Source organism: Moschus berezovskii, chromosome 9 (genome assembly GCF_049115385.1).
Source record: "Moschus berezovskii isolate FMDL1 chromosome 9, NW_MosBer_1.0, whole genome shotgun sequence".
Taxonomy (NCBI): Eukaryota; Metazoa; Chordata; class Mammalia; order Artiodactyla; family Moschidae; genus Moschus; species Moschus berezovskii.
In genome coordinates this window covers 11,105,219-11,132,978 of record NC_142468.1, presented here as the reverse complement: position 1 = coordinate 11,132,978, position 27,760 = coordinate 11,105,219, and the positions used below count along the sequence as shown (strand labels likewise).

Sequence of the window (27,760 nt, the reverse complement as noted above, 5' to 3'; positions counted from 1 at the left end):
TAATACCGTCATTGTCCACTCAGTATGAAAAGTAATAGCAACACTTATTAAAAATAAACAATAGGGAATGATCTCAAACATATTAGGATGGCTATTAGCAACAAAAACCAGAAAACAATGTTAGGAAGGATGCAGGGGAACTGAAACCCTGATGCACTGCTGGTGGGATGTACAACTGTGCGATCACTAAGGAAAACAGTCCAGCGGTTCCTTAAAAAATAAGATTAACCACATGATTCAGCAATTGCATTTCTAGGCATACACCGAAATCCAGGTCTCAAAAGTGATTATTTGTATACCCATGTTCACAGCAGCATTACCCACAACAGCCAAAAGGCAGAAGCAACTCAAGTGTCCACATACAATGATGGGTGCAGGGCCTGGGGGAAGGAGGAATAAGTAGCTGCTGTTTAACAGGTGCAGTTCCAGTTTTGTAAGATGAAGAGACGTCTGTATTTGCTTCGACAACAACGTGAAGGTACGTAAAACTACCGAACTGAACACTTCAAAATGGATAAGATGGTAAAGTTTATCTTGTATATATTTTACAATTAAAAATAAACAAATAATATAGAATGATAAAAAGTCTTTAATCTGTTAATATCATCTATCAGAAGAAAAATAACATTAAGTATTTTGTTGTATACTTGTTGTATTCTACAAGAGCCAGACCACCTGACCTGCCTCTTGAGAAACCTGTATGCAGGTCAGGAAGCAAGTTAGAACTGGACATGGAACAACAGACTGGTTCCAAATAGGAAAAGGAGTATGTCAAGGCTGTATATAGTCACCGTGCTTATTTAACTTATATGCAGAGTACATCATGAGAAACGCTGGGCTGGAGGAAGCACAAGCTGGAATCAAGATTGCCGGGAGAAATATCAATAACCTCAGATATGCAGATGACACTACCCTTATGGCAGAAAGTGAAGAAGAACTAAAGGGCCTCTTGATGAAAGTGAAAGAGGAGAGTGAAAAAGTTGGCTTAAAGCTCAACATTCAGAAAACTAAGATCATGGCATCCAGCCCCATCACTTCATGGCAAACAGATGGGGAAACAGTGGAAACAGTGGCTGACTTTATTTTGGGGGGCTCCAAAATCACTGCAGATGGTGACTGCAGCCATGAAATTAAAAGACACTTACTCCTTGGAAGGAAAGTTATGACCAACCTAGACAGCATATTAAAAAGCAGAGACGTCACTTTGTCAACAAAGGGTCCGTCTAGTCAAGGCTATGGTTTTTCCAGTGGTCATGTATGGATGTGAGAGTTGGACTATAAAGAAAGCTGATCACCGAAGAATTGATGCTTTTGAACTGTGGTGCTGGAGAAGACTCTTGAGAGTCCCTTGGACTGCAAGGAGATCCAACCAGTCTATCCTAAAGGAGACCAGTCCTGGGTGTTCATTGAAAGGACTGATGTTGAAGCTGAAACTCCAATACTTTGGCCACCTGATGCAGAGTTGACTCACTTGAAAAGACCCAGATGCTGGGAAAGATTGAGGGCTGGGAAAGATTGAGGTGAAGGGAGATGAGATGGTTGGATGGCATCACCGACTCAATGGACATGTGTTTGGGTGGACTCCGGAAGTTGGTGATGGACAGGGAGGCCTGGCGTGCTACGGTTCATGGGGTCTCAAAGAGTCGGACACAACTGAGCGACTGAAATGAACTGTATACTTCCAAGAAATCTTTCTAGGCACATGTATATGACTAGTCAAACATATATCCATTTCATTTAAATTTTTAAACAAAAATTGGGATATTAGAGCTTTGTAAATTTTTTCAGTTTATATATAGAAATCTTTTCTTTTTGCAGTTCACATATCATGGTCAAATTTCCATGACAACAAATCTACATCCTGATTTTTAGCAAAAGTATCGTTGTCTGTAACTGATTAAAATAATTCCCTATTGATAATGGGATAACTGTAATTTATTTTTACGGGCATATGTTGTGACAGATACTCCTGTATAAGATTATGTTTGTAAACTCAAAATACAATCTTTAAGTAGAATTATTAAGGCAAAAGGTATGAGTCAAAGAACTTTTTAAAAATATGGACTTGACAGAATTGTGAACTTTTACCCAAATTTTTAATTCTAAAAAGACTGAGACGATGAAGCAGGGCATTAACCATGAATGACAAAACAAATTAATGAGAAAACTGATCCCAATACAAGTCTCCTTTTTCAGCAGCATTTGTAATTCTCAGCTCCATTTTCACACACTCCATTCATTCAGTAAGGATACACAGACATTAATTTGTTCCAGCTGAACGCTAGGCAGAGGTTAGAGACACAGCAGTACATGGATGTATCCACAGACCCCGCCTTTCAGTAACTTTTAGCCACTGAAGACTGACACTGAAAGAGGAGTTAGAGGTTTCTAATTAAATCAATGAGCCGAACAACTGATGTCCTTCAGGAAAGCAGGCTGTGCCTGTCATTAGCACCCTCTCGAAATGGAAGCAACTCAAGTAACTAAATACCGAAATCAAAACCCACGATTATTTAGCCATTATCTACCTTACCACTGTAACTGGTGCATGTCATGAGAATGAGTTACCACGTTTGAAGGACTCTCAGTTTTGAAATAATGGTTGTGGTAGGCAGTTTCTGACAGAGTTTCAACAGTCTCTGCTTCCTGGTGTTCATACACTGGTAATAATCTCCTCCCCTTGAGTGTGGGCTGGGCCTAGTACTTCCTTCTAGTGAACAGAATATGACAAAAGTGATGATGTGTCACTTTGATGATTAGGGAACAAAAAACTCTAACTTTCATCTTAATAGCATGTTTTCTCTTCTTGCTTGCTTGCTCTGAAGAGGCATGCTGCCAAGTTCTGAAATGCTTTGTATAGAGACCACATGTCAAAGAAACAAAAAAGGCCTCTGACCAACAGGTCATGATGCCTGATGCTTCAACCCAATAACCTAAAAGGAACCGAATAAGCAGGGAAGAAGATCCATTCCAGTGAAGAACTGAGATGACCACAGCCTGTGAAAGACCCAGAGCCACACATGAATTCCTAATCCACATCAACTGTGAAATAATAAAGCTTTAAAGCCACTACGTTTTGGGAGATTTGTTATGCAGCCATAGATAGTTAACTACTGTAACTTTTTAATTGGTTTTCAGATAAATCCTCACCCAAGAAATAAACTAGAGAGTTTGATGAAAAAGAAGAAAATATACATATGCATGTTTTTTCTTCTTCATCCAGAAAATTTCTATCCACTTCACATAATTTTGTTCTCCATTTCTAACTATTAAGACCCCATTTCATCCATGGTAGAGGGATTTTTTAATAGACAGGTAGCTGGTCAGTATTGAGAAATAGCTAAACAGAACTGAGAAAAAAATAAAATATATACACAAACTAGCATGATTGAAAATGAATAAAGACACGAACTATTTCATGAATTTCATTGACTGTGTGGATCACACCAAACTGTGGAAAATTCTTCAAGAGACTGGAATACCAGATCACCTTACCTGCCTCCTATGAAACCTGCCTGCAGATCAAGAAGCAACAGTTAGAACCGGACACGGAACAGACTGGTTCCAAATTGGGAAAGGAGTACATCAAGTCTGTATATTGCCACCCTGCTTATTTAACGTATATGCAGAGTACATCACGCAAAATGCCATACCAGATGAAACACAAACTGGCATCAAGACTGCCAGGAGAAATATCAACAACCTCAGAAATGCAGATGACACCACCCTAATGGCAGAAAGTGAAGAGGAACTAAATGCTTCTTGATGAAGGTGAAAGAAGAGAGTGAAAAAGTTCGCTTAAAACTCAGCATTCAAAAACCTAAAATCATGGCATCTGGTCCATCACTTCATGGCAAATAAATGGGAAATAATGGAAACAGTGACAGACTTTATTTTCTTGGGCTCCAAAATCACTGCAGATGGTGAGTACAGCCATGAAATTAAAAGACACTTGCTCCTTGGAAGAAAAGCTATGACAAACTTAGACGGCACATTAAAGAGCAGAGACATTACTTTGCCGATAAAATCTGTATAGTCAAAGCTATGGTTTTTCCTCTTGTCATGTACAGATATGAGAGTTGGACCATAAAGAAGGCTGAGTGCCAAAGAATTGATGCTTTTGAACTGTGGTGTTGGAGAAGACTCTTGAGAGCCCTTTGGACTGCAAGGAGATCAAACCAGTCAATCCTAAAGGAAATTAGTCCTGAATATTCATTGGAAGGACTGACGCTGAAGCTGAAACTCCAATACTTTGGCCACCTGATGGAATGAGCAGAGTCATTAGAAAAGACCCTGATGCTGGGAAAGATTGAAGGCAAGAGGAGAAGGGGATGACAGAGGACAAGATGGTTAGACGGCATCACCGACTCAATGGGTATGAGTTTGAGCAATCACTAGGAGATGGTGAAGGACAGGGAAGCCTGGCATGTTGCAGTCCACGGGGTAGCAAATAGTTGGACATGACTGAATGACTGAACAACAAAATTATAATCATCCTCTACGGCTACCAAAGTATCTAGACCTAATCATCCAAAGAGATTAACATGCTCGAAATATTTTCCTTTTTCTACCGTTAATATTTGTATTGAGTCACTCAACTCCAACCAAGTCAGCAACCATCAAGGCCCTAAGACATACATTTGGATAGCTCCAGTTTTCTCTTTGTCTACTCTTTCTCATTTATTTCTATGTTATATTCTGTATCAGGGTACAGTCTAGGCTCTTCCAAAAGGATCAAATACACAGCAGCTCAAATAAGGTAAGGGTTGCTTTCTCTCTCATCTTACTGTGCAGAAGAAAGTAAGATAAGCTGGCAAGCCACTCTCTTCCCTAAGGTCACTCAGAGATCCAGGTTCCTTCTATCTGTTGCTCCATCACCCCCAGATTGTTACCCTCACCTGCATGGTTTAAGCTGGGTCAGTGCTGCAACCCTATTTCAACCCACATACAGAGAGAGGAAGTCTCAGTCAAGTGGCTTTGTTTTCAAGGAGACAACACAAAAGGTGCATGTACCACTGTTACTCACACCGAGTCAGGCACATGGTCACAACTTAGACACGTAGGACATCTAAGATATGTCATCTCTACCTGAGTCATCACGGGCCTGGATAAAACTGCCAGGGGTGGGGAACCAACTCATAAGAGGAGGAAGTGGGGACCTGATGCTAAAGGAAAGAAGAAAGTCAATCCAATAGGCCAATTAGAAAAACATAACTTCACACATATTGCAGCTTTAAGGTAAGCCACATTTCATCCTTTTTGGAAAAGAGTAAGATAAATGTTAATTCTCAGGTGAAAGTATTAGAAGAGGACATTTAAAATACTAATTATAAAGTTGAGCAATATGCAACAAATTACAAACGCACATAAACTTTAATCTTATAAATCCACTCTTAGAAATTTATTCTACCAATTTACTTTCCCATGTGAAAAACGGTACATGTTCAAGATCAATAACTGCAGTGCTGTGGATAAAAGCAAAAGATTTAAACCACCTAAATGTCCATCAATATAAGACTGGTTAAATAAATTATGGGACATTCAATGGAATGCTTTAAATATTAAAACAAAGGAATTAGGAAGCTCATGAAAGACTAATATGGAACAATATCAAAAATATATTAAGTGTAAAAGGCAATATATAGAAGTGTTTTTACTATGCTAATTGCTAACAATAACAACAAAGGCAGAGTAAGAGCGGCCACTCTAGAGGTGGTGACTATCAACAGAAAACTTGAGTAACAAAAGGGAGCCAGCCATGCAAAAAAATGGGAAAAGAGAAGCCAATGCAAAGACCAAAATGTAGGAATGAATTGGCAAAACCAAGGAACCTAGAGAAAGCCAGATAATGTAGGCAGTATAGCCTATGGTAAATAATTTGAAACAGAATAATCTCAGGAAGGGTTTTAAAAAGCATTTGAGAAATTCACTGTGATGACTACTTTTAAAAATCACTTGGGAGAATTCCGGGGCAGTCCAGTGGTCAGGACATTGTGCTCTCACTACTGTGGGCCCAGGTTCAATCCCTAGTTGGGGAAATAAAATCTCACAAGCTTCTTGGCATGCCCAAAAAACAAAATAAAAATCACTTGGGAACTGTCAGCACAGATATGGACAATTGTAAGAGGCGAGAGATCAAGTTCAATGCATTCCACTGCAGTAAACTCAATAAAAGTGACTGAACGGAAGTATTAGATGATATAGATGGAATTGAGCAAGACTGCAAGAAATAAAAGGGACAAAATTTGATAATGGATTGGAAGTGTGGTATGAAAAACAAGATCTGGAGTGAATCCTAGGTGACTGCTGGGTAGATTGTTACGCACTTTCCTGAGACAGAAAAGACCAAAGGAAGAGTAAATATAAACAGTTCTAAACAGAACAGCACAGGCTTTGTACCTAATGACACAGCATATATTTATAACTTTTGAAAGATAATTCCCAATAATAAGATTAAAAGGACTGCACACATTATTGCCACCCCACATTTATTTATTTCTGAGACCTAAGGGAAAAACCTAATACTGAAAAATTCCTTTTTAGCAGAGTCCATATTAATCAGTCAAATTCACTGCCAAGATATCAAAATGTCCTGAATCTCTAAATTCAGTTGTAAAAAAAAGCAGAATAACAATGAAAGTTAGGACAGCTTTTAAAGTCAGCATTTTAATGAAGAGAGATGAAACAAAAGCAAAAGCATTTTGTTCACAGGATTGTATTCTGGCGTTTCAATATGTTGATTCCTCAGATCTTTAATAATATCTGCTGGCTTAAAATCCACTTCAGTAAGTATTAGTTATACACGCTGCCACTGTAATCTCTGCAATAACTATTTTATTCTAAATGCAGTATTGGAGGAGTTCTTAGAGTTCAATTAATAATCAACTCATAAGCTGCTGGATCCATGTTTACATTTTGAATTTAGTGACCTTCCTACAGAAATCAAAATAAAAATGTTTTTAAATAATCAAACTTAATATGCACTCCTATCACACTCAGCCAGATAAAGCCCAAATAACTAACGGACTAAAATTTCTCCTATGGTACGATGCACACAAAATATTGTTTATTATCACAAGTGCTGACAGAAAATATTTCCCATAACATCATGCTAAAATAATATTCCCCTTCCAATGGGCAGTTTGAAAACAAACAAACAAAATTTATGACACCCAAAGGATTAACAAATTAGATCTTGGCATGTGCGATAGAAACTAATACTTTCTGCCTCTCAAAGAAAAATGTGTTCTATAAACTTTCAAGATATATTTCGGTTACTGAGAAAAATGCATGATAAACAACTGTAGCCTCAGAATAACGCACAATAAATGTGATTAAAAGCAGTTACCAAAAGAAATTGAAATTGGTAGACGACAGGAGCAGTCAGTCATTTTTCTTTATGTATTTGTACAATATTTAAAAGGTTTCCACAGTCAATGTGCATCACTTTGGTAATCATATTTTAAACTTAAATCTGGAGGTGGGGACACAGTTGCAGCCTCTGAGAAGTTTAATGCTCAGACAACAAAACTGCATCTTCCCTGACGACAGGATATCATGAATTCACAAACACAACACAGTGTGCCAGACTGCTATAAAATGTAAATGCTGACTTCAACTGGAATGAGTCACAAAATCTATACTAAGCCTTGCACAAACTGAAAGTAAACATCATGTGGCCTTCAGAAGACCTTCTAAAATTCAACAATACTATTTTTTAAGCTTTGCATTAGACAACTGTTTCTTAATCAGAACTACATACAACCAAGTGAAGTTTGAGAGGATCTGCACAGTTATGAGACAAATCTGCTTTGAAAGCAAATTACAGAAAGCACAAATCAAGCTGTAACATCACAACTTGATGGGAGGAAACGGCAGATAAACAATTCAACCAAGTGCACAATTCAGTTCAGTTCAGTCCCTCAGTCGTGTCCGACTCTTTGCGACCCCATGAATCACAGCATGCCAGGCCTCCCTGTCCATCACCAACTCCCGGAGTCCACCCAAACTCATGTGCATCAAGTCGGTGATGCCATCCAGCCATCTCATCCTCTGTTGTCCCCTTCTCCTCCTGCCCCCAATCCCTCCCAGCATCAGGGTCTTTTCCAATGAGTCAACTCTTCGCATGAGGTGGCCAAAGTATTGGAGTTTCAGCCTCAGCATCAGTCCTTCCAATGAACACCCAAGACTGGTCTCCTTTAGGATGGACTGGTTGGATCTCCTTGCAGTCCAAGGGACTCTCAAGAGTCTTCTCCAGCACCACAGTTCAAAAGCACCAATTATTTGGCGCTCAGCTTTCTTCACAGTCCAACTCTCATATCCCATGGAAAAACTATAGCTTTGACTAGATGGACCTTTGCTGGCAAAGTAATGCCTCTGCTTTCTAACATGCTGTCTAGGTTGGTCATAGCTTTTCTTCCAAGGAGCAAAATGTTGTTTTGTAGAATAAGAAAAGACAACACTTCAAAATGATAATTTTGTTGATTTTTGGTTAGCTCATGAAGCACCCACTTATCAAACTTTTTCACCTTTCCAATTTGCTTCAAATGTCAAACAACCACAGAACGGTCGACACTGAGTTCTTCAGCAGCTTCTCATGTAGTTAAAAGGGGATCAACTTCAATGATTGCTCTCAGTTGGTCACTGTCAACTTCTGATGGCCAGCCACTGTGCTCCTCGTCTTCAAGGCTCTCATCTCCTTTAACAAGAGTGGGTCAAAACTTCTTGAACCACCACTGCGCTGTATGCTCATTAGCAGTTCCTGGGCCAAATGCATTGTTGATGCTGCAAGCTGTCTCCATTGCTTTATTACCCATTTTGAACTCATATAAGAAAACTGCTCAAACTTGCTTTTTGTCTAACATAATTTCCATAGTCTAAAATACATATAAAATAAATAGCAAAAAGTCATCAGCAAAAAAACATAAAGCAAGAAATGTGAATTAAAATGATATATAACAGAACGACATTTATTTACGAATGTATTCCAATATCAAAGGGCAAATTTCAACAATGCAAAAACCACGATTATTACACACCTGCACCAACCTAATAGAAATGATCATATAATATTAACTGATGTAGGGATACAGGTAAAGACAAGTATCATACGCTATCACTTCTAGGTGGAATCCAATGAACTTTTTTCCAAAGAGAAACAGCTTCACAGATTTAGAATTGAAATTTATGCTTACAAAAAAAAAATAATAATGAGTGGGCAGGGAGGAATCAGCTGGTTCATAAAAACTTATACACACTACTATTTATAAAACAATCCACAAGGACCCACTGTATAGCACAAGGAACTCTACTCAAAAAGAAAGCCAGCGTGATACGATCACTGGGATAGACAAATTAACCAGATGATCGAACAGAGAGACCACTAACGGACGGCTGCACATATGAACATTCTATTTACGACCAAGACAGGACTGTAAAGTAATGGAGAAAGGTGGTCCTTTCAGTAAATGAAACTGAATCAACTGGATATCCATATAAAATGTATGACCTCTGCTTCACGCCAGAAACAAATATCAATTTCAAGTACATAATGGATTTTAATGTGAAAGGTAAAACACTATGCTCCCGAAAGATTATATAAGGGAATATTTTCATGATTTTAAAATAAGGACCAATTCCTTAAATAGGTCAAAAAAGATGGAAAATGAACTAAATTAAATTTTAACAAAAGACTCAAATTAAGAGATTTTTTAAAAAAGCAGCTGTGGAATGGGAGACAACAGTTGCAAAACAGACAAATGACAGAGTGCTCACGTACAAAATTATTAAAACCTCCCACAAATCAATAACAAAACGACAATCAACCCAATAAAAAAAAAAAAAAGTGGGCAAAAGAAGAACCAGCATTTCGAGAAAGAAAATAGCCAGTATCCAAACATGAAGAGATGCTGATCACCACTAATCATGAAAATGCCCATTAGAACCATGATGAGATACTGTAAGCACCTGACACAATGGCTACTAATGAAATATTAATAATATCAAGTCTTCGAAAAGCAACACAGCTTCTCATACACTGCTGCTGGGAGTGTAAATGAGTGAAGCCACTTTGGACACCTGTCTATCAGTATCTACTAAACTGGAAGGCACCTAGCAATTGTACTCCATGTTATATACCAACAGAAATACATGCACATATGCACTAAAATAGATTGGTAACAGTAGATTATTTGTAATGGCCCAAAATTTGAGATAACTCAAATATCTATCACAAAACAGTAAAATAACTGCAGTAAATCCATACAATGCAATACGAAGGACCAATAAAAATGAACAAACTATAAGTTCATGACAAATCACCCAGAAATATCACAATCGTGATCAGCAAAAGAAGTCAGACACACACACACACACAAAATATGCCTACATGGTTTCATTTATATAAACAGCTAAAACAGGCAAAATTAATCTATGGGTTCAAAAGTCAGAATCATGGTAAGAAAAGGAGAAATCAGTGCTTAGAAGGGGAAATAAAGAGGCTTACTGTGCACTGGCAATGCTCTGTTTCTAGACCTGGGTTGTGGTTTCATGAGTATGCTTACCTTGTAATGATTCATAAAGCTACACACTAATACATGCACTTTTCTGTAAGTACACTATGCCTCCAAACTTTTTAAACTAAAAGCAAGAGAAATTAAGTTCATCTCTTTGAAAACAGAGCATATCCATCTCTTAGCATATGTGGCCAATAAATTCAAACTCCAAAATAAGTTCAGCATATTATATAAGAACCTGTATACACAGTAATATCTGGAGAAAAATTACAACTGCAGAAAAATTATCTGCTTTTATAAGGAACCTCTTAATTATAATAAAACAAGAAAATTTTGTCACTACTCTCAGTCTTTGTAGTAAATGAATGAATGAATACACATTATCCTGAAATGGGTAAGTTTGCAACTGAACAGTTTAATGACCACTTCAACTGATAACTTTTTCTCCGGAAAAAAGAGAAAAAAAAAACTTGATGCAAAGAAATGGACACCGTATATGCTTCATTTTTCATTTTAATTCCAGAAAGAACAGTGATTTCACAAAAAGAAATCACTGAATAAAGAGTGTCAACAATCTGAGTTTGAGATAAAACTCAAGAATTAGGGCTTTTTTTCTTTCAGTCAGCACCATGTCAAACAAAAAACAGAGCAAGGAGGCCTTTGCAGCAGCGCTGATCACATGTTTCTGTGGGATGACTTAAAAATACTTAACAGAGTGCTACAGAATCACTACCAAAAAATTCTATATTTCTCAAATATCATTTAATAAAAGCACAACATCACTGAGTCAATAAAATTTAAACTATCTTTAAAATATTCATAACAAAACTCTAAAAATTAGTTATATCTCTAACATAATACCACTATAAATATTTCAAGTGTAAATACCTAAAATTCACAAGTATTTTAGACAAAATGGTATATACTACACAAGTAGTTAAAATCTACTACACTGATTGTGATTATGACCAGCTCAATTACCCTAGCACCTGGGTATGAAATAAAACTTTCTATGAACAAGGAGATCTCACCACATCTTGTTTTTGGGTTTCATTAAGTTTTTCAGTCAATTCTTCCAAAGCCCTTTTTGTTGCAGCATCCGACCTAGGCAAACAAACAACAACAACAAAATATTTAAGTCGGCTATTTGAGAAAATATACATAATTCATGAAACTTACAACATCACAATATGTTATTACATAATATTCCGCAGCAGCGGGTCTCAGAGGTTAGCAAACACATGAACACCTGGAGGCCGTGTTACACAGAATCTATCAGTAGATCTGCACTGGAGCCCAAGAAGGCATTCCTACAGATTCCTAGGTGATGCTGATACTGCCCGTCTGGGGACTGCATTTTGAGAAATAATGCTATACTACATCACCACCTCCACTAAAAAAAAAATAGGCTATAATTTTCAATTTAAATTAAGAAGAATTCAAGAGGTAAGGAGGACAAAACTCTTGATCTCACATCCTCTCCACATCAAATTACACCTGAGACTGCTGTACAAACTCTGTCCTCACTGACTTATCTCCCATTACCTTTTTCCCATCAAATTAATAACACACATGACAATCGAATAGTACAGGAAACTTACAAAGAAAAGCAGAGCCCTTTCTCTCTCACATTTATCTGGTTCCAATGCCCGCTGGCAACCATGCTTGCCTAATATATTCTGAATTCTTTTGCTGGTTCAGTTCAGTTCAGTCGCTCAGTCGTGTCCGACTCTCCGCGACCCCATGAATCACAGCACGCCAGGCCTCCCTGTCCATCACCAACTCCCGTTACCACCAGGATTTTCAACTCTAGATATTTTCAACTCTGTTTTGAAATATTTAACTCACTAACACTGTTCTCCAATTTCAGATAAATTTATTACTATTTTCAGTTCTTTTATTAGTCACCTGTATAACCTACTTAATACATTTTACTCATTATGAACTACTTCACTATAGAGAATTAATACTTTCTCCTTACATTCTGTCATGCTCACATTTTAGTCAGCTTCCTACCCGGATCACTAACTTCCCTGCGCTTTTGTTTTTCTCTACTTTCCCATTATCTTTTGACCTTATTAACACATCACTGATATTTTTCTCCCACTTATTACTGAATCATCTTTTAAGAATCTACACCATTCTTCTTGACTACATTCGTCTCAAAGGCTACTTACTTCCTGCTCTAATTCAGTGATTAATTCCTGGACCTGCTATATGGCTATCATGCTGGGAATTACTTTCACTGAAGTCCCTGGTAAGTTTTACTATTTCTTATAACCTGTATCTTCCTTTTTCTTCGTTGTCATTTTATTTCACTTGTATGCCCTTAGTAATCTCCTCAGAAAGAAGCTATCTTAAGTGATAGACTTTCTTTACTGTACTTCTTTCTGGGCTTTTGTGGTTCCATGTGCTGCTGGATTTCCCATCCCTGACTAGCTCCTACCCTCAGGCCAGCTCTTCTTTTTATATGACTTCTAAATATTGGAACTCCTAGAACTCCCTGTCCTTGATGCTCTCCCTACAGTTTCCCTCTGGATATCAACCATTATCATAGTTCCAAATACCACTTCTATATGTTGACCACTCATAAATTTCTCTAACGGAGACTTTTCCTTTGAGTTCCAGAGTAAATGTCTGGCTGCTGCTGCTGCTAAGTCACTTCAGTCGTGTCCGACTCTGTGTGAACCCATAGACGGAAGCCCACCAGGCTCCCCCATCCCTGGGATTCTCCAGGCAAGAACACTGGAGTGGGTTGCCATTTCATTCTCCAATGTGTGAAAGTGAAGTCGCTCAGTCGTGTCCGACCCTTAGCGACCCCACGGACTGCAGCCCACCAGGCTCCTCCATCCATGGGATTTTCTAGGCAAGAGTACTGGAGTGGCTTGCCATTGCCTTTTCCAATGTCTGGCTGCATTTCTTACATTTCCACTTGGATGTCTCACAGGTTATCTGAAACCTAACGTATCCAAGGTCAAACTCTGAGTTTCTATGCCTCACCTGGGCTTCCCTGGTGGCTCAGACCGTAAAGAATCTGCCTGCAATGCAGGAGACCAGGTTTGATCCCTGGGTTGGGACGATCCCCTGGAGAAGGGAATGGCAACCCACTCCAGTATTCTTGCCTGGAGAATCCCATGGACAGAGGAGCCTGGTGGGCTACAGTCCATGGTGTTGCAAAATAGTCAGATACGACTGAGCAGCTGACACTTTCACCTACCCCACCAGTCTTCCGTATTTCAAAATGAGGAAAACAATAATTACCACTTCAATAAAACTGTTTTAGAAATAAACCTAAATCTACCTGACATGAAATAACTGTGCAATACTATTTACTGGTGGCAGTAGTAATAAGTGTAACAGTAAGGTCTTTAATTATCACTAAATTTCCTGCCTCCTTACAGAGAAGAAGAAAAGTTATGCAGACTGCTACTACTGCTGCTGCTAAGTCGCTTCAGTCGTGTCCGACTCTGTGCGACCCCATAGACGGCAGCCCACCAGGTTCCCCCGTCCCTGGGATTCTCCCAGCAAGAACACTGGAGTGGGTTGCCATTTCCTTCTCCAATGCATGAAAGTGAAAAGTGAAAGTGAAGTCGCTCAGTTGTGTCTGACTCTTCCCAACGCCTTGGATTGCAGCCTACCAGGCTCCTCTGTCCACGGATTTTCTAGGCAAGAGTACTGGAGTGGCTTGCCATTGCCTTCTCCGACACAGACTACAATTGATATTCATAGATTTAACATTTATAGCTTTGACTCTTTTTGCTATAGCAACATAAAACTGGCATGTGGAATGATTTCATTAGCTAAGACTAGGAATTAGCCAGTGAATTTTGTAAATGAATTTCAATTAACCTTTTTTTTCCCTAATCATTGCTGTATACAGATTGTGACTTTTGCAATGGGATAAAAAGTTCCTTGAAAACTATGGCCTCTAGATAGCCAGTGGGAATTTGCTGTATGATGCAGGGAGCTCAAATCCAGTGTTCTGTGATAACCTAGAGGGGTAGGATGGGGTAGGAGGGAGGTTCGTAAAGGGGACATATGCATACTTAGGACTGATTCATGTTAATAAATGGCAGAAATCAATACAATATTGTAAAGCAACTATCCTCCAAATAAAAATAAATTTTAAAAGAGCAAGAAAACTATGGCCTCTAAATGAAAGCCAATTGTCACTACTTATGATGAAAATAAAGACAGAGAAGAAATCTTAAATAAAATGATACCTCCTGGGACAACCCAGAATTGACAAAATTGCAAAAACTGGGCAGATGTAAACAACTGGCCTTTGAAGATTTCAACTGAAAGACAAAATGTCTGATTCTACAATGGCTCATGTCCACTGATGAATTTTACATTATGTTTGCTCCAGTGTTGGTCAGTTGGTCTCGGGCTCTCTCTCCAATGCACTGGGTTAGCCAAAAAGTTCATTTGAGTTTTTCCATAAGATACTACAGAAAAACCCAAACGAAAATTTTAGCTAACCCAATGTTTGCATATTTACCTTTACTAATATCTAACAACATCTCTCTATATAATGCCAGCATTCCATTGTAATAATACGAAATGTTTTTAAAAGTATGAAATTAACTTGTCTAACACTGAGTCATGATATATTGCAAATTCAAAGGGTTTTGAACTGTTCTATTAGTATACTTTAAAATATGAGTATAAAAACACAGCATTTTCTTTTGTAAACTCATGTAAACATGTCAACTATAGAACCTGTCTTATTCTTCTAACAATTAATTCAACAAAAATCATTTTCAGCTTTTACCGGCTTCTTCTCGCAAGTTCCCGGTTGAAATCATCTCCAAGGCGAACTTGTTCACTGCTGAGGTCTCGAAGGGACTGATGAAAAGCATGAAACTAAAAAAAGTAAAACAAAGTGATCCATTTAGGATTCTGTTGAATTCTTCCATGAAGATTCAATGAAAGTAAAAGAGGAGAACTTGTTCTTTGCAACAATACACAAATTTTTATAATGTTATCAAAACATAATAAAACAAATGTATATTCTAAAAGATACAAAATATTCTTTCCCAAAGAAAAGTTTTTAAAACCATATGTAACATTAACCATTACATGCTCTATAAAGCAATATTTCACTCTTGACAGACACTCTAGCAAAGTGGTTCAGCAACTTTTTCCGTAAACAGTACAGTAGCAAATATTTCAGGCTCTCGGGCTATATGGCGTCTGTCACAATGACTCAGCTCTGCCATTACAGCACAAAAGTATCCATTAAACAAACGAGTGTGACTGTGCTACAGTAAAGTTTTATTCAACTAGACCATGTGCCTCAGTGTGCCAACCCATGTTGCCAAGAAACCCTTGCCCACATGCACCAGGAACCACCAACAAGAATGTGTGGAGCAGCACTGTTCATGATGAAAACACTGAAAACAAAAGTCCATTAAGAACGGAATGGAGACAAACTGCAATATAGTCTTCCAGTGGAGCATCACACAGCACTGAAAATGAAATGATCAAAGCTATCTACACTTCAAGAACAAAACATCAAGTGAAAAAGGCAAGTTAGAAAATACATACTGCATTATTCCACCTATATAAAGCTTAATGCAGGTAATACTAAGTCAGACACAAGTAGTAAAACTGGTATTTTTTTTAAATTAAGAGAATGATTAATACAGAAAGCAAAATAGTTGATAGCCCTTGGGGAAGAGAGGAGTGTTAAGAGGTTTTGGGAGAATTATAACCCTCTACTTCTTGATCTGAGTGGTGGCTACATGGATTTTTCATATTATTGTACTTTTCATGGTAAATAGGTATGCTAAACACGTATGTATAGGCTATACTTTATAACAAAGAAGCAAGCTATGCAGACTTGCAGAAATACCAAATTGATTCTTTCAACAAACACTGAGCAGATAATGAGTGCCAGCAACTGTGCTGGGGAAAAAATGGCTCAGAATTTACATAAGAGACAGATCTGTAAACAGAAGCACAAACACTGCACTGGGGCACTAGGAAAGTGCAGTCACATGGAGCTGCAGGTCATCTAGGACATGGACTAAAACAAGGAAGAACCAGTGAAAGGAGCAGAGCTAACACAGCAGATGAGCACCAGACCATTCACTCAGGTTTTGTCATCATGATTTTCCAGTTTTGCAAAGGAGAATCCAAGGACGCATCTTTGACCCCTCCTATACACTCATTTCCACCCTTCCCAAATGGTCATCAGATCTTCAAGATCTTTCCTTTCAACCACCAAATAGTTTTCATATCTACCGCCCTCTTTCCAATTCCATCTACCTTCATCCAAGTGACCATCAGCTCACACCCAGAACACAGCGGCACCCTTCCTACTGGTTGGCCCACACTGACTTCATTTCCTACAGTGGAGCCAGGGCGATATTTTCAAAGCTACTGTCACTCTCTTACATGGCTGTGCACAGTATCAGTTTCACACTTCTTTAGCCACATGGTCTTCTGTAAATTACGGATAGCTGCTCTCTTCCCTCCTGCCAAGCTATTTGTTTTACCTCAAATTACTCTTAATCAACTTTCAGATCTCAGCTTAATCAGCCTTTCCTTGGGAAGGCTTTCCCAATTGGAGTAGGTCCCTCTACAGAACACTCCCACAGCCCTAGGCTTTTTTCTGCTATAGCATGTATCTCAGATCATAATTTTGGGTGTATTTATATACTTTTTGATTAGTATCTAGCTCCCCCTCTAAATTGTAAGCTCCATGAAAAGCCTAGGTTTTTGCTCATCACTGTTTCCAAGTACAAGCACTGCCCCAGGACAGAAGCACTAAATAAACAAAAGGAAAGAGTGAGTAATGTTAGGATATTGTTCTCTGCTCTAGGTTTAATCACATAATCAACACTAGTAGTCAGTTGCACGTACTGAAAAATAATAGTCAAGGAAAAGTTTCTACAAGGTGTCTTCTAATGGATTTAGTCCTTTTATCTTTTTATCTTATGCTATAATAAGCACAAAATACAAACGAGTATCCCAACAAACTGTGAGCTCTCAATCTTAAAACTACCAAGACAAAGATGTCAAAGTCAGCAATATCTCCTAGCCATTATTAATTTAGCACCCCAAAGCAACAACAACAAAAACTTTCAGATCTTGCAGAGAAGTTTAAAGCAAGAAAAGTATATCCATAGAACTAATACTTTCAAAATCTTTCATGAATACATAGAAAAAGTTTAGAATTTCTGCTTCATAGAAAGTGGCTCCACAATGATTCAACAATAAGAAAAAAATTATGCAAAAAAAATCAATAAAGACTAATTTGCTCATAGTAAACTAAACTTAGCAAATTAGAAAGTAGCTGACATAGCAGAGCTTCCAGAACAGTGAGCCACCTGAGCAAGGGAACAAAACAAAATATAATCCTCCATAACAAAGTTCAAAATAAATGTGTGATGGTAATCAACAGGCTGAAAATAAAATAGTTTACTTCATTAAATAATCAGTACAAAGTTAGTGATGATCAGTTAAAACGCTGCCACAAAATTCAAGTGTTAGTCATTTAAAAGGCAATGGGAAGAATACAGACTACAGAGTGGGAACAAAGTACCTGGCCCACGCCATCAGTCTCCGGAACAAATCGGACACCAGTTCTGGACCTGTTTCGTTTAATACCCTGTTGATCCCCATAGTCCTTGAGAGGTGAGGTAGGTGGAAAACGGTAGCTCTCTTTACAGAAGAAAAGAAAGGATTAAAAAACACTATATAAGAAGCAACAATATAAACTTTCACTCAGGAAATACATAACAGACATGGATATACACATGTGTCCTTAACCCACACTATTTCCCATAGACAATCACAAACAAATCTCACTGTGGCCATAAAATTCCACAAAATTGGCACTTATCTTGCTCTTAAAGCAGATAAAATGAACAACTGAAGTGACCTGAAAATAGAACATATCAAAAATCCTAATTGGCTGTAATTTTCAAGGAAGCAATAGAATATTTTCTCTTACATAAAAATAGTATGTTGCTATAAAAATAACTTCTATGATTCCCCAAAATAATACTATTAAAACAGAAATTTTCAAACAACAAATTATCTAAAATCTGAATGGTGTTTACAAATCAGTATAAATGAACTAAACTACATAAAGAAAAATAGCCGACTGTGATTTTTAGTCATTATCATGACCAATAGCAATATTAACAGTGCAAGCTACTAAAGTTCACTCTAATTGCCTCTCTTCACTGCAAACGTTTACAAGTTTTCGCTATTTAAACATGAACCTCAGTGCTGTAGGAAAGGATGTGTATTCTCAGTCACTCAGCTGTCTCTGACACCTTGTGACCCCATGGACTGTAACCCACCAGGCTCCTCTGTCCATGGGATTTTCCAGGCAAGAATACTGGAATGGGCTGCCACTTACAGAAAAGTATAAGTAAGGTTAATTATAGGCAAACTAAGCGTTATCATCTTTTGTGCAGCCACTGAAATCTAGCTGCACAGAAAGGATAAAACTCCCCTATTCTTAACAACTGTCACAGGGTATTTCATAATGAGACATTTGAAGAACTATGAAGCTAAGATAAGACTTATAATCCAGAAAGTACACCACACAGCAAATCCTATTTGTGTTTGTTTTGACTGGAGGCAGACAATTAAATCAAAATTTTGTCAGGTAAAGCTCTACATGGTCTACAGAGCCTGAGAAGAGCCAAAGTAACAGACTCAGAATATCAAAGTCCCATTGAACATGTTTCAAAATATTCACTGTAAAACTCTGTATCTTCTAGCACATCATTTGTAGGATTTTAAGTATGGGTTAAGTTCAGTTCAGTCGCTCAGTCGTGTCTGACTCTCTGCGACCCCATGAATCACAGCACGCCAGTCCTCCCTGTCCATCACCAACTCCCGGAGTTCACTCAAACTCATGTCCATAGAGTCGGTGATGCCATCCAGCCATCTCATTCTCTGTTGTCCCCTTCTCCTCCCACCCCCAATCTTCCCAGCATCAGAATCTTTTCCAGTGAGTCAACTCGTCGCATGAGGTGGCCAAAGTATTGCAGTTTCAGCTTTAGCATCAGTCCCTCCAATGAATACCCAGGATTTTACCTTTGTCTAAATACTACATGTCCTCAATATGTACTTCAGGAATATTTTTAAGACAAAGGAAAGAAAAGATTTTCAGAACATCTGAAAATTTACCTGTCACGGTGCCACCATCGAGGTCACTTGTACTCAGACTTGTCACAGAAATACTTCTCCCTCCTGAGTTTCTCAACAACCGTTGACTCCGCAGTTGGCCTATTGATTGTTCCAAGTTTTCTTTTAACTAAATTAAAGAATATAACGAAGGGAGATTTATTCTTCTTAAACAACTTCCAAATACAATATCCTAAGATTTTTAAAGCTATTTCTGAACTATTGGTGTTGCTAAAGAGAATTTATATCACAGAAAATTCTGAACTAAGTTATGTAAATAGAAATATAAAAACAGTAAACATAAATATTTTAAGAACCAACTCTAATGTGGTTTTAAATACATCTGTCCCTACCTATTCCATCTTTGTGTTACCAGAATACAAAAGACATGTCTACTATCCAAGGGTTTACAAAATCAGATGGATGGTCCATCCATGCTTAGAAACATAAAAAGGCCAACACATCTGAAAAAGAGAGAAAAAGTTTTCCTCGGTTCTGAACATTCCCTCGGAAGCCCCAGATCTCTAGCAAACAGGAAAATGAACAGTTGTCAGAGTGACTGCTGTTATAAAAAAATGTGCACAAACTAAATGTAATAAAGTTAAAAACTACACTTAAAGTAGCAATAAAACAACAGACATCACACAAAATCTAGTCATGATGTACAAAAGCAATTTGCTAAATTCTAGAATAATAAAGCAAAAAGATATAAAATTTATTTTAAAGTCCTTAGGATTAAAACTTCTAATTATGTACAAAAGCAGATCAAACTCAAAACTACATAAAAGCAAAACACTAAAAATATTCTATTTAACATTAATTGACTATGATGGATGATGTTATTTTTCAGAAACTAAATCAGTGTTCCACACAGACTACAGTACTGACCACAATGGTCCAGATTCTATGAGTTTATCTTGGATACCTCACCACATACCAATGCTGATTCTATTTCCCCCACTGCAGAACCAGCATCATAGAACATGACATTTTTTCACTTTAACTTGACATAAATACACCATTTACATATTAGGTCTATTCTTTCATCAGCATTCATTTGACATCAGGTGAAAACAATTGAAGGAAGATGGAGGGGTCATGGTGGAGAGTTCTGACAAGACGTGGTCCACTGGAGAAGGGAATGACGAAACACTTCAGTATTCTTGCCTCAAGAACCCCATGAAGAGTATGAAAAAGCAAAATGATAGAATACTAAAAGATGAACTCCCCAGGTCAGTAGGTGCCCAATATGCTACTGGAGATCAGTGGAGAAATAACTCCAGAAAGAATGAAGAGACAGAGCCAAAGCAAAAACAATACCCAGTTGTGGACGTGAGTGCTGATGAACTCTGATGCTGTAAAGAACAACATTGCATAGGAACGTGGAATGTTAGGTTCATGAATCAAGGCAAATTGGAAGTGATCAAACAGGAGATGGCAAGAGTGAACATCGACATCTTAGGAATCAGTGAACTAAAATGGACTGGAATGGGTGAATTTAACTCAGATGACCATTATATCTACTACTGTGGGCGAGAATCCATTAGAAGAAATGGAGTATCCATTATAGTCAACAAAAGAGTCCAAAATGCAGTACCTGGATGCAATCTCAAAAATGAAAGAATGCTCTGTGTTCATTCCCAAGGTAAACCATTCAATACCACAGTAATCCAAGTCAACCAGTAATGCTGAAGAAGCTGAAGCTGAACGGTTCTATGAAGACCTACAAGACCTTCCAGAAATAACCAAAAAACATGTCCTTTTCATTATAGGGGACTGGAATACAAAAGTAGGAAGTCAAGAGATACCTGAAGTAACAGGCAAGTTTGGCTTTGGAGTACAGAATGAAGCAGGGCAAAGGCTAAAGAGTTCTGCCAAGAGAATGCACTGGTCACAGCAAACACCATCTTCCAACAACACAAGAAGAGACTACACATGGACATCACCACATGGTCAATACCAAAATCAGACTGATTATATTCCTTGAAGCCAAAGATGGAGAAGCTCTATACAGTTAGCAAAAACAACTGGGAGCTGACTGTGGCTCAGATCATGAACGCCCTATTGCCAAATTAAGAATTAAATTGAAGAAAGTAGGGAAAACCATTAGAACATTCAGATATCACCTAAATCAAATCCCTTACAGTTACATAATGGAAGTGACAAATAGATTCAAGGAATTATGTCTGATAGACAGACTGCCTGAAGAACTATGGATGGAGGTTCATGACACTATAGAGGAGTCAGGGATCAAGACCATCCCCAAGAAAAAGAAATGCAAAAAGGCAAAATGGTTGTCTGAGGAAGTCTTACAAATAGCTGAGAAAAGAAGAGAGGCTAAAGGAAAAGGAGAAAAGGAAAGATATAGCCATTTGAATGCAGAGTTCCAAAGAATAGCAAGGAGAGATAAGAAAGCCTTCCTCAGTGATCAATGCAAAGAAATCGAGGAAAACAATGAAATGGGAAAGACTAGCGATCTCTTCAAGAAAATTAGAGATAACAAGGGAACATTTCATGCAAAGATGGGCACAATAAAGGACAGAAAGGGTATGGACCTAACAGTAGCAGAAGATATTAAGAAGAGGTGGCAACAAAACACAATAGAACTATACAAAAAAGATCTTCATAACCCACATAACCACGATGGTATGATCACTCACGTAGAGCCAGACATCCTGGAATGCAAAGTCAAGTGGGCCTTACAAAGCATCACTACAAACAAAACTAGTGGAGGTGATGGAATTCCAGTTTCTATTTCAAATCCTAAAAGATGATGCTGTGAAAGTGCTGCACTCAATATGCCAGCTAATTTGGAAAACTCAGCAGTGGCCACAGGACTGAAAAAGGTCAGTTTTCATTCCAATCCCAAAGAAAGGCAATGCCAAAGATTGTTCAAACTGCCGCACAAGTGCACTCATCTCACACGCTAGCAAAGTCATGCTCAAAATCCTCCAAGCCAAGCTTCAACAGTACATGAACTGTGAACTTCCAGATGTTCAAGCTGGATTTTAAAAAGGCAAAGGAACCAGAGATCAAATTGCCAACATCTGATGGATCATAGAAAAAGCAAGAGAGTTCCAGAAAAACATCTATTTCTGCATTATTGACTACACCAAAGTCTTTGACTGTGTGGATCACAATAAACTGTGGAACATTCTGAAAGAGATGGGAATACCAGACCACCTGACCTTCCTCTTGAGAAACCTGTATGCAGGTCAGGAGGCAACAGTTAGAACTGGACACGGAACAACAGACTGGTTCCAAATAGGCAAAGGAGTACATCAAGGCTGTATACTGTCACCATGCTTATTTAACTTATATGCAGAGTACATCATGAGGAACGCTGGGCTGGAGGAAGCACAAGCTGGAATCAAGACTGCTGGGAGAAACAGCAATAACATCAGATATGCAGATGACACCACCCTCATGGCAGAGAGTGAAGAACTAAGGAGCCTCTTGATGAAAGTGAAACAGGAGAGTAAAAAAGTTGGCTTAAAACTCAACATTCAGAAAACTAAGATCATTGCATCCAGTCCCATCACTTTATGGCAAATAGATGGGGAAACAATGGAATTGTTTATTTTGGGGGGCTCCAAAATCACTGCAGATGGTGGCTACAGTCATGAAATTAAAAGACGCTTGCTCTTTGAAAGAAAAGTTATGACCAACCTAGACAGCATATCAAAGGTCTGTCTAGTCAAAGCTATTGTTTTTCCAGTAGTCATGTACGGATGTGAGAGTTGGACTATAAAGAAAGATGAGCACTGAAGAATTAATGCTTTTGATCTGTGATGTTGAAGAAGACTCCTGAGAGTCCCTGGGATTGCAAGGATATCCAACCGGTCTATCCTAAAGGACATCAGTCCAAAATATTCACTGGAAGGACTGATGCTGAAGCTGAAACTCCAATACTTTGGCCTCCTGATGTGAAGAACTGACTCACTGGAATAGACCCTGATGCTGGTTAAGATTGAGGGCAGGAGGAGAGGGGGACGACAGAGGATGAGATGGTTGGATGGCATTACCGACTCAATCGACATGAGTCTGAGTAAGCTCGAGAAGTTGTTGATGGACAGGAAATCCTGGCGTGCTGCAGTCCATGGGGTCACAAAGAGTCAGACACAACTGACCAAATGAACTGAACTGACCCAGTAGAAATAAAAATAAAACTCAGCCACTGAAATTGAATGGCAATACTTGTTTACAAGGCAGTTCATCCAAATTGTTAAGACATTCTTTTAAACAAAGAATTCAAGTTGAAAAATCTCTCTCGAGTGATAGATGAAATAATTTGGGCATCAATAAAAATATTAACTGCAATGGAATAAACCTGTTCCAATATGCCTAAGTTCATAAGTTAACGATACTCAAAAAGAAAAAAAAAATCATTGGTCATCAGTAGACAATGCCAGGGAATAACTCATCATTTTGGAAAGGAGTAAATAAATTATAAGCTTTCAGATTAACAATAAAAGAGCAAATTTTTAAAACTCTCATCAACATCTCTGAAAGACCCCTGACGTCGCTATTTGAAGGTCTAATTTGAGACAAAATATAAGTCAAGCTCAGTGAATTGAAATATATATATATTGCATATATATATATATATATATATAACTCAGAAAGACTGAGTATATGGCAAATCAAATATATGAAGAGAAATCACCTAGGCAGCAGTCAGCACTCCATATTAAGGGGTGTGATCATTAAAAACATCATGATTCAGAAGAACCAGAAGAAAGCCTGTACTTGCCTCAATTATACTACTTCTGCATCTGCTCCTGTTGATCTATTTCACAGACTAACTTTTTATTTTGAGACTGAAATAAGATAATGTATGTAGAATAATTAGAGAAATGCCTAGGGAAGATTGGTTTGTCCAGTAAATGGCAATGTCCAGTTTTCATTGTGATGATTATAGATGCTGAATATAAGAGCAAACACGAGTGAAGAAATGGGATGTTTTAATCTGAAGAAAGTCTTCAAAAAAATATCATTCCCTAAAGATGACTCACTGAATTCCTCCAGTTGTACATCTACAGACTCTTAAACAGCAAAACTGTCACTATTCTCACTCTCGGCTATTTCTTTTTAACTTTTTATTTTATATTGGAGTAGCAATGGCAACCCACTCCAGTGTTCTTGCCTGGAGAATCCCAGGGACGGGGGAGCCTTGTAGGCTGCCATCTATGGGATCGCACAGAGTCGGACACGACTGAAGCGACTTAGAAGCAGCAGCAGCAGCAGCAGCAGCATAGTTGATTAACAATGCTGTGTTAGTTTCAGGTGTACAGCCAAGTGATTTGGTTATCAGCAAAGTGATTCAGTTATACATACACATGTATCCATTATTTTTCAAATTCTTTTCCCACTTAGGTTGTTAATAACACTAAGCACAATTTCCTGTGCTACACAGTAGGTCCTTGTTGGTTAACTGTCAGGGAATGTTTAACAGGAGGATTCCTACATGCTGTTTCTCATAAATCCTCTGTTCCTTATCAGTTTCTGGCAACAGAAATGAGTGGAATGGCACACCACTCCCAGGACTGAGGTCATAGGATGAGACAGGCTTGAATCTCCTTCAGTAACATTCTCCTTATGACAAAACTGCTTAGTCTCAATCCTCTTTCTTTAGATATGGATTGCTTCCTGACCTTGTGACCATTATTAATCCCTTGTTCCCTTCCTAATGGTTGCTGTACGTTTGGTTTTCTGATCTTTATCATTGTCGAAAGAAATTTCTTGTACAACAGCCTATATATACTGACAGAAAGATCATTAAAGCACCCTTCCTCCACCAGAGGCTTGGGTCCCTATGTCTGTCTTTCTCTCTCTCTCTCTCCCTCTGGCTAATTCTCTGGAGCGTAGAAACCCGCCGAGCTCATTCTCCTGCCCGGTTTCCAAGACCCCTGTGAGAGGGCACCCTGTGCCTTCGTGAGCAGTACAAGCCCTCTTCAAGGGTTTTTTTGGTTCTCTGCATAAACCAGGGAATATTAGCTTCTTACTCTTTCACTTTCTTATTGTCAACTCTGGACCGCCAGGTGCCAGTCCATTAAAGGACTGCAACAGTTAACTATTTTAAATATATTAACAGCAGTGTGTACATGTCAATCCCAAACTCCCTAACTATTCCTCCCCACCACCCTTCCTATATCTTTATAACCCCATGTGTAACTCCTCCATAATATAATTCAAATTTCATTTTAGCATTATCAATTTTCATTTCTTTGCAACACTTTCACCTTTTTGACCAATTCATTTATTATTATTATTTATTTTTACAAATAGCAAGGATCATCACTGGAATAGAAGGGAAATATCACCATTATACTCTTCATTGTCTGCAACCAATCAGCAACAGACTTCAAAAGCAACAATTTGTTATTTACACAGTAACGTGTGGCCTGAAGAGCTAGCAGCAAAGTTTCTCCTTTTTTGCAGTTCAGTTCAGTTCAGTCGCTCAGTCGTGTCCGACTCTCCGCGACCCCATGAATCACAGCACACCAGGCCTCCCTGTCCATCACCAACTCCCAGAGTTCACTCAAACTCATGTCCACAGAGTCGGTGATGCCATCCAGCCATCTCATTCTCGGTCGTCCCCTTCTCCCGCCCCCAACCTTTCCCAGCATCAGAGTCTTTGCCAGTGAGTCAACTCGTCGCATGAGGTGGCCGAAGTATTGCAGTTTCAGCTTTAGCATCAGTCCTTCCAATGAACACCCAGGATTGATCTCCCTTAGAATGGACTGATTGGATCTCCTTGCAGTCCAAGGGACTCTCAAGAGTCTTCTCCAACACCACAGTTCAAAAGCATCAATTCTTCGGCGATCGGCTTTCTTCACAGTCCAACTCTCACATCTATACATGACCACGGGAAAAACCATAGCCTTGACTAGATGGACCTTGGTTGGCAAAGTAATGTCTCTGCTTTACTCATCATCAATACAATGTTGTGTTAATTGAAATTTTAATTGTAAGGGTGGGTGTTATTTTGACCACATGGGGTAATGAAATTCATGCACATCAAAACCATGCAACAAGGACTGACTGACTTTACTTTCCAGAGTCCTCGAAAAGCTACTCCACGCATTCAGTAAAGGTGTTACGGCTGTACTCAGTGGAAGAGTTACACTAAACTTCACCTCACCTGGGACTGGGAATTCTCCAGGCCAGAATACTGGAGTGGGTAGGCTTTCCCTTCTCCAGGGAATCTTCCCAACCCAGGGATTGAACCCAGGTCTCCCGCACTGCAGGCAGATTCTTTACCAGCTTAGCCACAAGGGAAGCCCACTGCAATTCAAAGTAGGCTTAAATTGTGGAAACCATTAAAGATCCTATTTAGTTTCTTCAGACACTTTCTTACTCCAGATTGTCCTTTATTTTCATACTAGGAAAACACACATCCCATCCCCTAACACAGATTATACAGAACACAGATTATACAGAAATGCATGCAAATCTGTATAGGTATAGGTAATCTGCATGTATAGGTAACCACATCCACTTGGCTGCATGGTTGAGCAGTAACTGGAAAAGTGAATATTTCATCTAACCATTTACCCCGGTTTCACCTGACAGTAAAGTCAGTATTTAGCAAACATTCACAATGAATATAGCACAGGTAACTATGGCTATAATGTATAGCTATAATGCTGACATTAAAAAAAAAGAAAAATTGAAGTGCTTGATTTACAAGTGTAAGGTCAACTTGGCAAAATCCAGGGCAGAAGTACAGGCAGAGAAGAGGTGATGTCAAAAATTTTGTCCAACATAATAGTGACAGCCATGGGCACACCAATTAAGTGCTTTCTACTTGACTTTCCTTCACTGCCTGTTTCTCCACAGAATGCCAAGGTTGATCTGGCAATAGACTGCACAATAGATTGGTTGTAGAGTTAATTTTATCAGCTCTACGTTGGTCCCTTAGGGCCTATTTATCTTCTGCTATTAACACTAGAGCAAAGAGGAGGAGGACAGAAAGAAGAGGTGGAGGAGGTGGGGCATTTTATAAAATTAGAGCAAAGTTATGGATTCCCTATTTTTCCGGTCCCACCATCTGTTGCTGAAATGTACTTTTTAAATGGTTGCTGCTACCT

The 27,760-nt window shown here is 38.5% G+C and overlaps 1 protein-coding gene across 8 annotated transcripts in view; it reads right to left on the bottom strand.

Annotated features, from left to right (window-relative positions):
- Positions 1-27,760, bottom strand: part of CEP128 (centrosomal protein 128) — a 487,012-nt gene that overhangs the window by 429,549 nt on the left and 29,703 nt on the right. For all 8 annotated transcript variants that reach the window (XR_008687351.2, XM_088839414.1, XM_088839415.1 and 5 more), the window contains 4 exons: positions 19,671-19,797; positions 18,067-18,185; positions 15,289-15,380; positions 11,546-11,618 (listed from right to left, as the gene is read on the bottom strand). Coding sequence is in view for 7 of the 8 variants with exons in the window: in XM_088839414.1 (XP_088695540.1) it covers positions 11,546-11,618; positions 15,289-15,380; positions 18,067-18,185; positions 19,671-19,797 (411 nt within the window). In the remaining variant the exon portion in view is untranslated. The remainder of the gene's footprint in view (positions 1-11,545; positions 11,619-15,288; positions 15,381-18,066; positions 18,186-19,670; positions 19,798-27,760) is intronic.